This window comes from Ranitomeya imitator, chromosome 6 (genome assembly GCF_032444005.1).
Source record: "Ranitomeya imitator isolate aRanImi1 chromosome 6, aRanImi1.pri, whole genome shotgun sequence".
Taxonomy (NCBI): Eukaryota; Metazoa; Chordata; class Amphibia; order Anura; family Dendrobatidae; genus Ranitomeya; species Ranitomeya imitator.
In genome coordinates, this window is record NC_091287.1 from 5,765,172 (window position 1) to 5,780,778 (window position 15,607).

At 51.1% G+C, this 15,607-nt stretch overlaps 1 protein-coding gene across 1 annotated transcript in view; it reads left to right on the top strand.

Moving 5' to 3' along the window:
* OBSCN (obscurin, cytoskeletal calmodulin and titin-interacting RhoGEF) overlaps positions 1-15,607 on the top strand; it is a 655,700-nt gene that overhangs the window by 422,658 nt on the left and 217,435 nt on the right. The window contains exons 86-88 of the mRNA XM_069730488.1: positions 14,477-14,579; positions 14,676-14,805; positions 15,382-15,487. Of these exons, the coding sequence (XP_069586589.1) occupies positions 14,477-14,579; positions 14,676-14,805; positions 15,382-15,487 (339 nt within the window). The remainder of the gene's footprint in view (positions 1-14,476; positions 14,580-14,675; positions 14,806-15,381; positions 15,488-15,607) is intronic.

Sequence of the window (15,607 nt, forward strand, 5' to 3'; positions counted from 1 at the left end):
CCATCAGTACATGAATATAACATCAGGACCACCATGATTACAGGAACGCAGCACAAAACCACAGCCACCATTGGTACATCACCAGAACTCAATATGACAGCAAAACCATAATCAGTATAAGCATATAGCACCAAAATCGCCATCAGTACATGAATATAGCACCAGACACCCATCAGTACACGAAGCCATCAGACATCCCCACTTCACTCTGTCCTTTGTCAATGGTTTCTCTTCCACACTAGTCCCAATTTTAGTCCCCCCCTTATGATAACCCCCTCTTTATACAATCTCCTCACACTGTTCCCTCTCCTACAGTGTCCTCACACTGTCCCCTCTTCGTACTGTGTCCTTAAAGGGAAGGTGCCACCAGTTTTCTTGTAGATTTTTTTGTGTGAAATTAAGCTTAAAATAGTAATTAAAATGTATTAGTGCAATGTTTTCAAATATTTCTATCTGAAAAATATTATATATTTTTGTACAAATATATATAATTTCCACTAGGGGGAGCATTTTCCATTTTAGACCTCAAGCAGCTATAGTAAGACTTACCAGGTTTACTGTTAGCTGGAAAATTGGAGCAGTAACTGCTGACATCACTATTTCCCTCCCCTTTTGGTTGGTCTAGTATCCATGGGGCAGAATGAGGAGCAGCATCACAGGGAAGCGCCATTTTGTGGGTGACTGCCCTGTGATCTGCTGTCACCCGCAGTTACTGTCTCTCTCTCCCATCAGTCTCTCTCACCCAGATTACATGATTCTCTCACCCCCCTCCAGAATGCCTGGCCATTCACTGCAGACCCGAGGGATTAATCACAGCTCCTGCCAAGCATCTGTTCTGATAATGCTAATGGTACACTGTTCATCCTTGATGTCTTTGCAGTCTCTGATACTCTGCCTCAGCTTTTCTCCTGCATTTTACTCCTGTCAATCTAGGATCTGTTCTGCTGGAAGCAGTACTGCTTATGTTAGCAGATCCGAGGGCTCCATGAATATGGTGACAGAACACTCCCACTGCTATGAATTGTGTAGCCCACAGAGGCGTGCCCCGTTCACAGCAGTGACAGTTCTATTACAATAGATAGGGTCGGAGTCTGTCTGTTATCTCCTATGACCATGGGGTGCCATATTATGACACTGAAAGTGTCCTGCTGCTACTGTGAAAGCAAGATGTCAGCCCCCAGTGCCTTCTTTAAACTACACACAAAATATGTTTCAAATGCAATCAAAACTTGGTTATAACAGCATGTTATGCTACATTACACTGATTTTTTAATGATCTACAAATGCGGTACCTTCCCTTTAATCTGTCTCGTCTTCGTACTGTGTCCTCACACTGTCCCCTCTCCATTTTGTGTCCTCACACTGTCCCCTCTCCGCATTGTGCCTTCATGCTGTTCACTCTTTGAACTGTCCCCTCCTCATATTTTGCCCTCACAGTGTACCCTCTCCATACTGTGCCAGTCAACTTTTCTGAACTGTGCCATTATCCTGACACTTCTCTGTACTGTGCCCTCACGCTGTCCCCTCACCGCATTGTGTCTTGACACTGTCCCCTCTTCATACTGTGTCCTTACAATTTCCCCTCGCCGCATTGTGCCCTCATGCTGTCCCCTCTTTGTACTGTACGCTTGTGCTGTTCCCTTCTTTGTACTGTCCCCTGTCAATACTGTGCCTTCATGCTGTCCCCTCTCCATGCTGTGCCCTCATGTTGTCCCCTCTCCTTATTATGCCATCAAGCTGTCCCCTCTCCGTATTGTGCCCTAATGAAGTCTCCTCTCTGTACAGTGCCCTCACTTTGTTTGCTCTCTGTACTGTGACCTAACGCTGTTCCCTCTCCATACTGTGCCCTCACATTACCCCCTTCTCTGTACTGTACCCTCACCCTGTCCCTTCTCTGTACTGTGCCATCATGCTTTCCCCCTTCTCTGTACTGTGCCCTCACACTGTCTCCATTTTATTCTGCGCCATCATGATGTCCCCTCTTTGTGCTGTGTTCTTACACTTTCTCCTCAGCTCACTGTGCCATCACGCTGTCCCCTTTTTACTGTACCCTCACACCGTCTCCTCTTTGTACTGTCCTCTCACACTGTTCCCTTGTCTATATTGGGCCCTCATGAAGTCTCCTCTCCGTACTGTGCCCTCACACTGCACAATCTCTGAGCTGTGCCGTCACTCTGTCCCCTTTTTCTACTGTGCCCTCATGCTGTCCCCTCTCAATACTGTGCCCTCACTCTGCTCCTTCTAAGTACTGTTCCCTCTTCCTGCCCCTTCTCAGCACTATGCTCTCATGCTGCCCCTTCTCCATTGTATGTCCTCACACTGTCCACTCTCCGTACTGTGCCCTGACACTGTCCCTAACCTTTCTGTGACCTCACACTGTTCCCTCTCTATTCCATTCCCTCACACTGTCCCCTCTCCATACTGTACCCTCACATTGTCCTCTCTCCGTACTGTGCCCTTACGCTGTTCCCTCTCCGTTATGTGCCCTCACACTGCCCCTTCGCTGTACTGTACCCTCACTGCCATTTTTCTGTACTGTGCCATTACTCTGCCCCTTTCCTGTACTGTACCCTCATGCTGTCCAGTCTTCATATTGTTCCCTCACACTGTCCACTCTCCTTACCGTGTCTTCACACTGTGCATTTTCTGTACTGTGGCCTCACACTGTCCTCTCTCCGTATTGTATCCTCACACTGTCTCATTTCCGTAATGTGTCCCCACGCTGTTACCTCTGTGTCCTTACACTGTCCCCTCTTTTTACTGTAGCCTCACGCTGTCCCCTCTTCGTTTTGTGACTTCACACTGCCCCTGACCCCGCACTGTGACCTCCCACTGTCCACTCTTCACACTGTGCCCTCACACTGTCCTGTCTCTGTACTGTGCCCTGACAATGTCCGATCTCCATACTGTGCCCATACTGTGGCCTTACACTGTCCTCCTTATTATTGTGCCCACCCACTGCTCCATCCCCGTACTGTGCCCTGACGCTGTCCCTTTTCCATATTGTTCCCTCAAACTGCCCCTTCTCTGTTCTGTGCCCTCACACTGTCCCCTCCTTACTTTTTCCCCTTGCCCTACCTCTCTGTACTGTGCCCTCACACTGTACCCTCTCTGTACTATGGCCTGACCCTGCTTCTCTCCGTACTGTACCCTCTCACTGTCAATTCTCCATATTTTGCCCTCACAGTACCTCTCTCTGTACTGTGCCTTCGAACTGCCCCCCTCTGTACTGTGCTCTCTTACTGTCCCTTCTCTGTACTACTGATAACTGTACGGCACTGCTGTAGTACAAAGAGGTCACCAAGTAAGGTTCCAACCCGTAAATTAAGTAGTAGAGAAAATTTGGCATTCAGAAGGTTGAGGTGAAAAACATATAAATCCTTCAATAGGCAATCTGTATTAAATTAACATTTCGATCCTACACTGAATCTTCATCAGAGCTGATTACCAGCTGTGATCCAGGAAAGTAGTGTTGTAGAAAGCGCTAGGTATTGCGACGCACATCACTTCTGGGAAGGTGCTACACAGCACTGCCCCCCTCCCCCCCTGTACTGTGCCCTCACACTGTCGTTTCTCTGTACTGTGCCCTCACACTGTCCCCTTCTCTGTACTGTGCCCTCACACTGCCTCTCTCCATACTGTGCCCTCACACTGTCCCCTCTCTGTACTGTGCCCTCATACTGTCCCCTCTCTGTACTGTGCCCTCACACTGTCGTTTCTCCTTATTGTGCCCTCTCACTGTCCCCTCTCTGTACTGTGCCCTCACACTGTCCCATCTCTGTACTGTGCCTCACACTGCACCTTCTCTGTACTGCGCCCTCACACTGCTGTTTCTCCGTATTGTGCCCTCACACTGTACCGTCTCTGTTCTGTGCCCTCACACTGTCCCTTCTCTGTACTGTGCCCTCAGACTGTCCCCTCTCTGTGCTGTGCCCTCACACTGTACCGTCTCTGTTCTGTGCCCTCACACTGTCCCTTCTCTGTACTATGCCCTCACACTGTCCCCTCTCTGTACTGTACCCTCACACTGTACCGTCTCTGTTCTGTGCCCTCACACTGTTCCCTCTCTGTACTGTGCCCTCATACTGTCCCCTCTCTGTACTGTGCCCTCACACGGTCGTTTCTCCGTATTGTGCCCTCTCACTGTCCCCTCTTTGTACTGTGCCCTCTCACTGTCCCATCTCTGTACTGTGCCCTCACACTGCACCTTCTCTGTACTGTGCCCTCACACTGTTGTTTCTCCGTATTGTGCCCTCACACTGTACCATCTCTGTTCTGTTCCCTCACACTGTCCCCTCTCTGTACTGTGCCCTCACACTGTCCCCTCTCTGTACTGTGCTCTTACACTGTACCTTCTCTGTTCTGTGCCCTCACACTGTCCCTTCTCTGTACTGTGCCCTCACACGGTCCCCTCTCTGTACTGTGCCCTCACATGTCCCCTCTCTACTGTGCCCTCACATGTCCCCTCTCTGTACTGTGCCCTTACACTGTCGTTTCTCCGTATTGTGCCTTCACACTTTCTCCTCTCTGTTCTGTGCCCTCACACTGCACCTTCTCTGTACTGTGCCCTCACACTGTTGTTTCTCCGTATTGTGCCCTCACACTGTACCATCTCTGTTCTGTTCCCTCACACTGTCCCCTCTCTGTACTGTGCCCTCACACTGTCCCCTCTCTGTACTGTGCCCTCACACTGTACCTTCTCTGTTCTGTGCCCTCATACTGTCCCTTCTCTGTACTGTGCCCTCACACTGTCCCCTCTCTGTACTGTGCCCTCACACTGTACCTTCTCTGTTCTGTGCCCTCATACTGTCCCTTCTCTGTTCTGTGCCCTCACACTGTCCCCTCCTTACTTTTTCCCCTTGCCCTACCTCTCTGTACTGTGCCCTCACACTGTACCCTCTCTGTACTATGGCCTGACCCTGCTTCTCTCCGTACTGTACCCTCTCACTGTCAATTCTCCATATTTTGCCCTCACAGTACCTCTCTCTGTACTGTGCCTTCGAACTGCCCCCCTCTGTACTGTGCTCTCTTACTGTCCCTTCTCTGTACTACTGATAACTGTACGGCACTGCTGTAGTACAAAGAGGTCACCAAGTAAGGTTCCAACCCGTAAATTAAGTAGTAGAGAAAATTTGGCATTCAGAAGGTTGAGGTGAAAAACATATAAATCCTTCAATAGGCAATCTGTATTAAATTAACATTTCGATCCTACACTGAATCTTCATCAGAGCTGATTACCAGCTGTGATCCAGGAAAGTAGTGTTGTAGAAAGCGCTAGGTATTGCGACGCACATCACTTCTGGGAAGGTGCTACACAGCACTGCCCCCCTCCCCCCCTGTACTGTGCCCTCATACTGTCGTTTCTCTGTACTGTGCCCTCACACTGTCCCCTTCTCTGTACTGTGCCCTCACACTGCCTCTCTCCATACTGTGCCCTCACACTGTCCCCTCTCTGTACTGTGCCCTCATACTGTCCCCTCTCTGTACTGTGCCCTCACACTGTCGTTTCTCCTTATTGTGCCCTCTCACTGTCCCCTCTCTGTACTGTGCCCTCACACTGTCCCATCTCTGTACTGTGCCTCACACTGCACCTTCTCTGTACTGCGCCCTCACATTGCTGTTTCTCCGTATTGTGCCCTCACACTGTACCGTCTCTGTTCTGTGCCCTCACACTGTCCCTTCTCTGTACTGTGCCCTCACACTGTCCCCTCTCTGTGCTGTGCCCTCACACTGTACCGTCTCTGTTCTGTGCCCTCACACTGTCCCTTCTCTGTACTATGCCCTCACACTGTCCCCTCTCTGTACTGTACCCTCACACTGTACCGTCTCTGTTCTGTGCCCTCACACTGTTCCCTCTCTGTACTGTGCCCTCATACTGTCCCCTCTCTGTACTGTGCCCTCACACGGTCGTTTCTCCGTATTGTGCCCTCTCACTGTCCCCTCTTTGTACTGTGCCCTCTCACTGTCCCATCTCTGTACTGTGCCCTCACACTGCACCTTCTCTGTACTGTGCCCTCACACTGTTGTTTCTCCGTATTGTGCCCTCACACTGTACCATCTCTGTTCTGTTCCCTCACACTGTCCCCTCTCTGTACTGTGCCCTCACACTGTCCCCTCTCTGTACTGTGCTCTTACACTGTACCTTCTCTGTTCTGTGCCCTCACACTGTCCCTTCTCTGTACTGTGCCCTCACACGGTCCCCTCTCTGTACTGTGCCCTCACATGTCCCCTCTCTACTGTGCCCTCACATGTCCCCTCTCTGTACTGTGCCCTTACACTGTCGTTTCTCCGTATTGTGCCTTCACACTTTCTCCTCTCTGTACTGCGCCCTCACACTGCTGTTTCTCCGTATTGTGCCCTCACACTGTACCGTCTCTGTTCTGTGCCCTCACACTGTCCCTTCTCTGTACTGTGCCCTCACACTGTCCCCTCTCTGTGCTGTGCCCTCACACTGTACCGTCTCTGTTCTGTGCCCTCACACTGTCCCTTCTCTGTACTATGCCCTCACACTGTCCCCTCTCTGTACTGTACCCTCACACTGTACCGTCTCTGTTCTGTGCCCTCACACTGTTCCCTCTCTGTACTGTGCCCTCATACTGTCCCCTCTCTGTACTGTGCCCTCACACTGCACCTTCTCTGTACTGTGCCCTCACACTGTTGTTTCTCCGTATTGTGCCCTCACACTGTACCATCTCTGTTCTGTTCCCTCACACTGTCCCCTCTCTGTACTGTGCCCTCACACTGTCCCCTCTCTGTACTGTGCCCTCACACTGTACCTTCTCTGTTCTGTGCCCTCATACTGTCCCTTCTCTGTACTGTGCCCTCACACTTTCCCCTCTCTGTACTGTGCCCTCACATGTCCCCTCTCTGTACTGTGCCCTTACACTGTCGTTTCTCCGTATTGTGCCCTCACACTTTCTCCTCTCTGTTCTGTGTCCTCACACTGTCATTTCTCTGTATTGTGACCTCACACTGTCCCCTCTCTGTACTGTGCCCTCACACTGTCCCCTCTCTGTACTGTGCCGTCACACTACCCTACCCTCTGTACTGTGCCCTCACACTGTAGTTTCTCCGTATTGTGCCCTCACACTGTCGTTTCTCCGTATTGTGCCCTCACATGTCTCCTCTCTGTACTGTGCCCTCACACTGTTGTTTCTCCGTATTGTGCCCTCACACTGTCGTTTCTCCGTATTGTGCCCTCACATGTCTCCTCTCTGTGCTGTGCCCTCACACTGTCATTTCTCTGTATTGTGCCCTGACACTGTCCCCTCTCTGTACTGTGCCCTCACACTGTCCCCTCTCTGTACTGTGTCCTCACACTACCCTCCCTCTGTACTGTGCCCTCACACTGTCGTTTCTCGGTATTGTGCCCTCACACTTTCCCCTCTATGTTCTGTGCCCTCACACTGTCATTTATCCGTATTGTGCCCTCACACTTTCCCCTCTCTGTACTGTGCCCTCACACTGTCCCTTCTCTGTACTGTGCCCTCACACTACCCTCCCTCTGTACTGTGCCCTCACACTGTCGTTTCTCCGTATTGTGCCCTCACACTTTCCCCTCTCTGTTCTGTGCCCTCACACTGTCATTTCTCCGTATTGTGCCCTCACACTGTCCCCACTCTGTACTGTGCCCTCACACTACCCTCCCTCTGTACTGTGCCCTCACACTGTCGTTTCTCCGTATTGTGCCCTCACACTTTCCCCTCTCTGTTCTGTGCCCTCACACTGTCATTTCTCTGTACTGTGCCCTCACACTTTCCCCTCTCTGTTCTGTGCCCTCACATGTCCCCTCTCTGTACTGTGCCCTTACACTGTCGTTTCTCCGTATTGTGCCCTCACACTTCCCCTCTCTGTTCTGTGCCCTCACACTGTCATTTCTCTGTACTGTGAACTCACACTTTCCCCTCTCTGTACTGTGCCCTCACACTTTCCCCTCTCTTTTCTGTGCCCTCACACTACCCTCCCTCTGTACTGTGCCCTCACACTGTCGTTTCTCCGTATTGTGCCCTCACACTTTCCCCTCTCTGTTCTGTGCCCTCACACTGTCATTTCTCCGTATTGTGCCCTCACACTGTCTCCTCTCTGTACTGTGCCCTCACACTACCCTCCCTCTGTACTGTGCCCTCACACTGTCGTTTCTCCGTATTGTGCCCTCACACTTTCCCCTCTCTGTTCTGTGCCCTCACACTGTCATTTCTCTGTATTGTGCCCTCACACTTTCCCCTCTCTGTACTGTGCCCTCACACTTTCCCCTCTCTGTTCTGTGCCCTCACATGTCCCCTCTCTGTACTGTGCCCTTACACTGTCGTTTCTCCGTATTGTGCCCTCACACTTCCCCTCTCTGTTCTGTGCCCTCACACTACCCTCCCTCTGTACTGTGCCCTCACACTGTCCCCTCTCTGTACTGTGCCCTCACACTACCCTCCCTCTGTACTGTGCCCTCACGCTAATACACTCTGCCATCTACAACTACAATTGAAGTCCTCGTATCTTTGGTTCCACTATCAAGCCATTAACTTTTCCGCCTCTGCAGTGCAACAGTGATATCAGCAGGTTGGGGTCATTGTCCCTTCTCTTACTGTCCCTTCTCTGTACTACTGATAACTGTACGGCACTGCTGTAGTACAAAGAGGTCACCAAGTAAGGTTCCAACCCGTAAATTAAGTAGTAGAGAAAATTTGGCATTCAGAAGGTTGAGGTGAAAAACATATAAATCCTTCAATAGGCAATCTGTATTAAATTAACATTTCGATCCTACACTGAATCTTCATCAGAGCTGATTACCAGCTGTGATCCAGGAAAGTAGTGTTGTAGAAAGCGCTAGGTATTGCGACGCACATCACTTCTGGGAAGGTACTACACAGCACTGCCCCCCTCCCCCCCTGTACTGTGCCCTCACACTGTCGTTTCTCTGTACTGTGCCCTCACACTGTCCCCTTCTCTGTACTGTGCCCTCACACTGCCTCTCTCCATACTGTGCCCTCACACTGTCCCCTCTCTGTACTGTGCCCTCATACTGTCCCCTCTCTGTACTGTGCCCTCACACTGTCGTTTCTCCTTATTGTGCCCTCTCACTGTCCCCTCTCTGTACTGTGCCCTCACACTGTCCCATCTCTGTACTGTGCCTCACACTGCACCTTCTCTGTACCGCGCCCTCACACTGCTGTTTCTCCGTATTGTGCCCTCACACTGTACCGTCTCTGTTCTGTGCCCTCACACTGTCCCTTCTCTGTACTGTGCCCTCACACTGTCCCCTCTCTGTGCTGTGCCCTCACACTGTACCGTCTCTGTTCTGTGCCCTCACACTGTCCCTTCTCTGTACTATGCCCTCACACTGTCCCCTCTCTGTACTGTACCCTCACACTGTACCGTCTCTGTTCTGTGCCCTCACACTGTTCCCTCTCTGTACTGTGCCCTCATACTGTCCCCTCTCTGTACTGTGCCCTCACACGGTCGTTTCTCCGTATTGTGCCCTCTCACTGTCCCCTCTTTGTACTGTGCCCTCTCACTGTCCCATCTCTGTACTGTGCCCTCACACTGCCCTCCCTCTGTACTGTGCCCTCACGCTAATACACTCTGCCATCTACAACTACAATTGAAGTCCTCGTATCTTTGGTTCCACTATCAAGCCATTAACTTTTCCGCCTCTGCAGTGCAACAGTGATATCAGCAGGTTGGGGTCATTGTCCCTTCTCTTACTGTCCCTTCTCTGTACTACTGATAACTGTACGGCACTGCTGTAGTACAAAGAGGTCACCAAGTAAGGTTCCAACCCGTAAATTAAGTAGTAGAGAAAATTTGGCATTCAGAAGGTTGAGGTGAAAAACATATAAATCCTTCAATAGGCAATCTGTATTAAATTAACATTTCGATCCTACACTGAATCTTCATCAGAGCTGATTACCAGCTGTGATCCAGGAAAGTAGTGTTGTAGAAAGCGCTAGGTATTGCGACGCACATCACTTCTGGGAAGGTGCTACACAGCACTGCCCCCCTCCCCCCCTGTACTGTGCCCTCACACTGTCGTTTCTCTGTACTGTGCCCTCACACTGTCCCCTTCTCTGTACTGTGCCCTCACACTGCCTCTCTCCATACTGTGCCCTCACACTGTCCCCTCTCTGTACTGTGCCCTCATACTGTCCCCTCTCTGTACTGTGCCCTCACACTGTCGTTTCTCCTTATTGTGCCCTCTCACTGTCCCCTCTCTGTACTGTGCCCTCACACTGTCCCATCTCTGTACTGTGCCTCACACTGCACCTTCTCTGTACCGCGCCCTCACACTGCTGTTTCTCCGTATTGTGCCCTCACACTGTACCGTCTCTGTTCTGTGCCCTCACACTGTCCCTTCTCTGTACTGTGCCCTCACACTGTCCCCTCTCTGTGCTGTGCCCTCACACTGTACCGTCTCTGTTCTGTGCCCTCACACTGTCCCTTCTCTGTACTATGCCCTCACACTGTCCCCTCTCTGTACTGTACCCTCACACTGTACCGTCTCTGTTCTGTGCCCTCACACTGTTCCCTCTCTGTACTGTGCCCTCATACTGTCCCCTCTCTGTACTGTGCCCTCACACGGTCGTTTCTCCGTATTGTGCCCTCTCACTGTCCCCTCTTTGTACTGTGCCCTCTCACTGTCCCATCTCTGTACTGTGCCCTCACACTGCACCTTCTCTGTACTGTGCCCTCACACTGTTGTTTCTCCGTATTGTGCCCTCACACTGTACCATCTCTGTTCTGTTCCCTCACACTGTCCCCTCTCTGTACTGTGCCCTCACACTGTCCCCTCTCTGTACTGTGCTCTTACACTGTACCTTCTCTGTTCTGTGCCCTCACACTGTCCCTTCTCTGTACTGTGCCCTCACACGGTCCCCTCTCTGTACTGTGCCCTCACATGTCCCCTCTCTACTGTGCCCTCACACTGTCCCCTCTCTGTACTGTGCCCTTACACTGTCGTTTCTCCGTATTGTGCCTTCACACTTTCTCATCTCTGTTCTGTGCCCTCACACTGCACCTTCTCTGTACTGTGCCCTCACACTGTTGTTTCTCCGTATTGTGCCCTCACACTGTACCATCTCTGTTCTGTTCCCTCACACTGTCCCCTCTCTGTACTGTGCCCTCACACTGTCCCCTCTCTGTACTGTGCCCTCACACTGTACCTTCTCTGTTCTGTGCCCTCATACTGTCCCTTCTCTGTACTGTGCCCTCACACTTTCCCCTCTCTGTACTGTGCCCTCACATGTCCCCTCTCTGTACTGTGCCCTTACACTGTCGTTTCTCCGTATTGTGCCCTCACACTTTCTCCTCTCTGTTCTGTGTCCTCACACTGTCATTTCTCTGTATTGTGACCTCACACTGTCCCCTCTCTGTACTGTGCCCTCACACTGTCCCCTCTCTGTACTGTGCCGTCACACTACCCTACCCTCTGTACTGTGCCCTCACACTGTAGTTTCTCCGTATTGTGCCCTCACACTGTCGTTTCTCCGTATTGTGCCCTCACATGTCTCCTCTCTGTACTGTGCCCTCACACTGTTGTTTCTCCGTATTGTGCCCTCACACTGTCGTTTCTCCGTATTGTGCCCTCACATGTCTCCTCTCTGTGCTGTGCCCTCACACTGTCATTTCTCTGTATTGTGCCCTGACACTGTCCCCTCTCTGTACTGTGCCCTCACACTGTCCCCTCTCTGTACTGTGTCCTCACACTACCCTCCCTCTGTACTGTGCCCTCACACTGTCGTTTCTCGGTATTGTGCCCTCACACTTTCCCCTCTATGTTCTGTGCCCTCACACTGTCATTTATCCGTATTGTGCCCTCACACTTTCCCCTCTCTGTACTGTGCCCTCACACTGTCCCTTCTCTGTACTGTGCCCTCACACTACCCTCCCTCTGTACTGTGCCCTCACACTGTCGTTTCTCCGTATTGTGCCCTCACACTTTCCCCTCTCTGTTCTGTGCCCTCACACTGTCATTTCTCCGTATTGTGCCCTCACACTGTCCCCACTCTGTACTGTGCCCTCACACTACCCTCCCTCTGTACTGTGCCCTCACACTGTCGTTTCTCCGTATTGTGCCCTCACACTTTCCCCTCTCTGTTCTGTGCCCTCACACTGTCATTTCTCTGTACTGTGCCCTCACACTTTCCCCTCTCTGTTCTGTGCCCTCACATGTCCCCTCTCTGTACTGTGCCCTTACACTGTCGTTTCTCCGTATTGTGCCCTCATACTTCCCCTCTCTGTTCTGTGCCCTCACACTGTCATTTCTCTGTACTGTGAACTCACACTTTCCCCTCTCTGTACTGTGCCCTCACACTTTCCCCTCTCTTTTCTGTGCCCTCACACTACCCTCCCTCTGTACTGTGCCCTCACACTGTCGTTTCTCCGTATTGTGCCATCACACTTTCCGCTCTCTGTTCTGTGCCCTCACACTGTCATTTCTCCGTATTGTGCCCTCACACTGTCTCCTCTCTGTACTGTGCCCTCACACTACCCTCCCTCTGTACTGTGCCCTCACACTGTCGTTTCTCCGTATTGTGCCCTCACACTTTCCCCTCTCTGTTCTGTGCCCTCACACTGTCATTTCTCTGTATTGTGCCCTCACACTTTCCCCTCTCTGTACTGTGCCCTCACACTTTCCCCTCTCTGTTCTGTGCCCTCACATGTCCCCTCTCTGTACTGTGCCCTTACACTGTCGTTTCTCCGTATTGTGCCCTCACACTTCCCCTCTCTGTTCTGTGCCCTCACACTACCCTCCCTCTGTACTGTGCCCTCACACTGTCCCCTCTCTGTACTGTGCCCTCACACTACCCTCCCTCTGTACTGTGCCCTCACGCTAATACACTCTGCCATCTACAACTACAATTGAAGTCCTCGTATCTTTGGTTCCACTATCAAGCCATTAACTTTTCCGCCTCTGCAGTGCAACAGTGATATCAGCAGGTTGGGGTCATTGTCCCTTCTCTTACTGTCCCTTCTCTGTACTACTGATAACTGTACGGCACTGCTGTAGTACAAAGAGGTCACCAAGTAAGGTTCCAACCCGTAAATTAAGTAGTAGAGAAAATTTGGCATTCAGAAGGTTGAGGTGAAAAACATATAAATCCTTCAATAGGCAATCTGTATTAAATTAACATTTCGATCCTACACTGAATCTTCATCAGAGCTGATTACCAGCTGTGATCCAGGAAAGTAGTGTTGTAGAAAGCGCTAGGTATTGCGACGCACATCACTTCTGGGAAGGTGCTACACAGCACTGCCCCCCTCCCCCCCTGTACTGTGCCCTCACACTGTCGTTTCTCTGTACTGTGCCCTCACACTGTCCCCTTCTCTGTACTGTGCCCTCACACTGCCTCTCTCCATACTGTGCCCTCACACTGTCCCCTCTCTGTACTGTGCCCTCATACTGTCCCCTCTCTGTACTGTGCCCTCACACTGTCGTTTCTCCTTATTGTGCCCTCTCACTGTCCCCTCTCTGTACTGTGCCCTCACACTGTCCCATCTCTGTACTGTGCCTCACACTGCACCTTCTCTGTACCGCGCCCTCACACTGCTGTTTCTCCGTATTGTGCCCTCACACTGTACCGTCTCTGTTCTGTGCCCTCACACTGTCCCTTCTCTGTACTGTGCCCTCACACTGTCCCCTCTCTGTGCTGTGCCCTCACACTGTACCGTCTCTGTTCTGTGCCCTCACACTGTCCCTTCTCTGTACTATGCCCTCACACTGTCCCCTCTCTGTACTGTACCCTCACACTGTACCGTCTCTGTTCTGTGCCCTCACACTGTCCCCTCTCTGTACTGTGCCCTCACACTACCCTCCCTCTGTACTGTGCCCTCACGCTAATACACTCTGCCATCTACAACTACAATTGAAGTCCTCGTATCTTTGGTTCCACTATCAAGCCATTAACTTTTCCGCCTCTGCAGTGCAACAGTGATATCAGCAGGTTGGGGTCATTGTCCACAAAGTCGCGGAGAACTGATGCTCGCTCCTCTATCCCTCCGGCCTCATAGTCAATTACATCTACGTCTGAAAGAGCTGCAGTCAATATTCTGCTGTTACATCGTGCTTTATCCTCCAGTCACCTCCAGAGCTGCAGTCACTATTCTGCTGGTACATCGTGTCTTATCCTCCAGTCACCTCCAGAGCTGCAGTCACTATTCTGTTGTTACATCATGTCTTATGCTCCAGTCACCTCCAGAGCTGCGGTCACTATTCTGTAGCGTATTTGTGGGTGCAGCTGTGGCTGTGACTGGAGTATCGGTGATGTATGTGGTGTGAGGCTGTGGCTCTTCATTTACAGTCAGTGTGAACACTGCCATGTGTAGGATTTCGTGGAGCTGCAGCGACTTCTCTAGTCCTCCGCTGGTACTGTGCACGCAGGAGACAATGCAGGATCTCCCCTAAGGTGATAGGATTTTCCCAGCAGCACAGAGGATTTCAGGCCTGGTATCTTGCAGTGAGATTGATTTGTGTCTCTGTCATCAGTTCCGCCGAGATTCATCAATAAGATGCGGAACGTTTACTTCGTGGAGGGAGAAGATGCGCAGTTCTCATGTGCTATTGAGGGGGCGCCGTACCCACAAGTCCGGTGAGTGACCACCACCATCATTATGCCGTAGAACATGTGGTTGTCTGCTGGAGGTTGTAGTACAGGAGAGAAAGCTGATGATGGCGCTGTTTGCAGGTGGTACCGAGACGGACATTTGCTGCCAGATTCCAGCAAGCACCAGATGTTCGTGGAGCAGAGGAGCGGGACTCTGGTCCTGGTTGTAAAGAACGCGACGAAGGAAGACACCGGACACTACGAGTGTGAGGTATGTGCCGCCCGTGTACCGCTGCACACCGATGGAGCCCAAGTGCACCCTATCATTGTCTTCCCAGCTTCTTAGAGAGGGCTGCACACATGTCAGCACACGCCCTGCACAATTAATAACTGTGTGTATATGGGTATACCGCCATATTGTCACACATACCCTACATCAGTAGTGCTGTTTGTGCACAGACATAGTGCTGCATATTACCCAGATAAATAGTGCTGTATGGTGACCCCCAGATAAATAGTACTGTATATGGCCCAGATAAATATTGCCGTATGGTGCCACGATAAATAGTGCCGTATGGGGACCAGATAAACAATGCTGTATGGTGACCCCCAGATAAATAGTACTGTATATTGCCCAGATAAATGGTCCTGTCTATTGCCTAGATAAATGGTGCTGTATGTTGCCCAGATAAATAGTGCCGTATGGTGCCCAGATAAATTGTGCTGTGTATTGCCCAGATAAATAGTGCTGTATGGAGCATAGATAAGTAGTGCCGTACAGTACTGACTGTTTCCAGCAGGACATGGGGGGCTCTTTTGATCCTATGTAATTTCTGCTTCCACACAGATGGTGAATAGATTGGGGTCTGCACGGAGTGGAGCAGAGCTAAATGTACAGACCGCTGCAATGATGGCACAGGAAAGGAGAGGTGACCAGACCATCACCATCGAAGGTATGACGCTGCTCAGTTTGCCGCTTATCACTGATGAACTAGGGTAATGATCATGTGATTACACCGTCCTTTAACTTAGGGTGGTGGTATTATAACGTCATGTGGCCTGGTGGTCTGCTG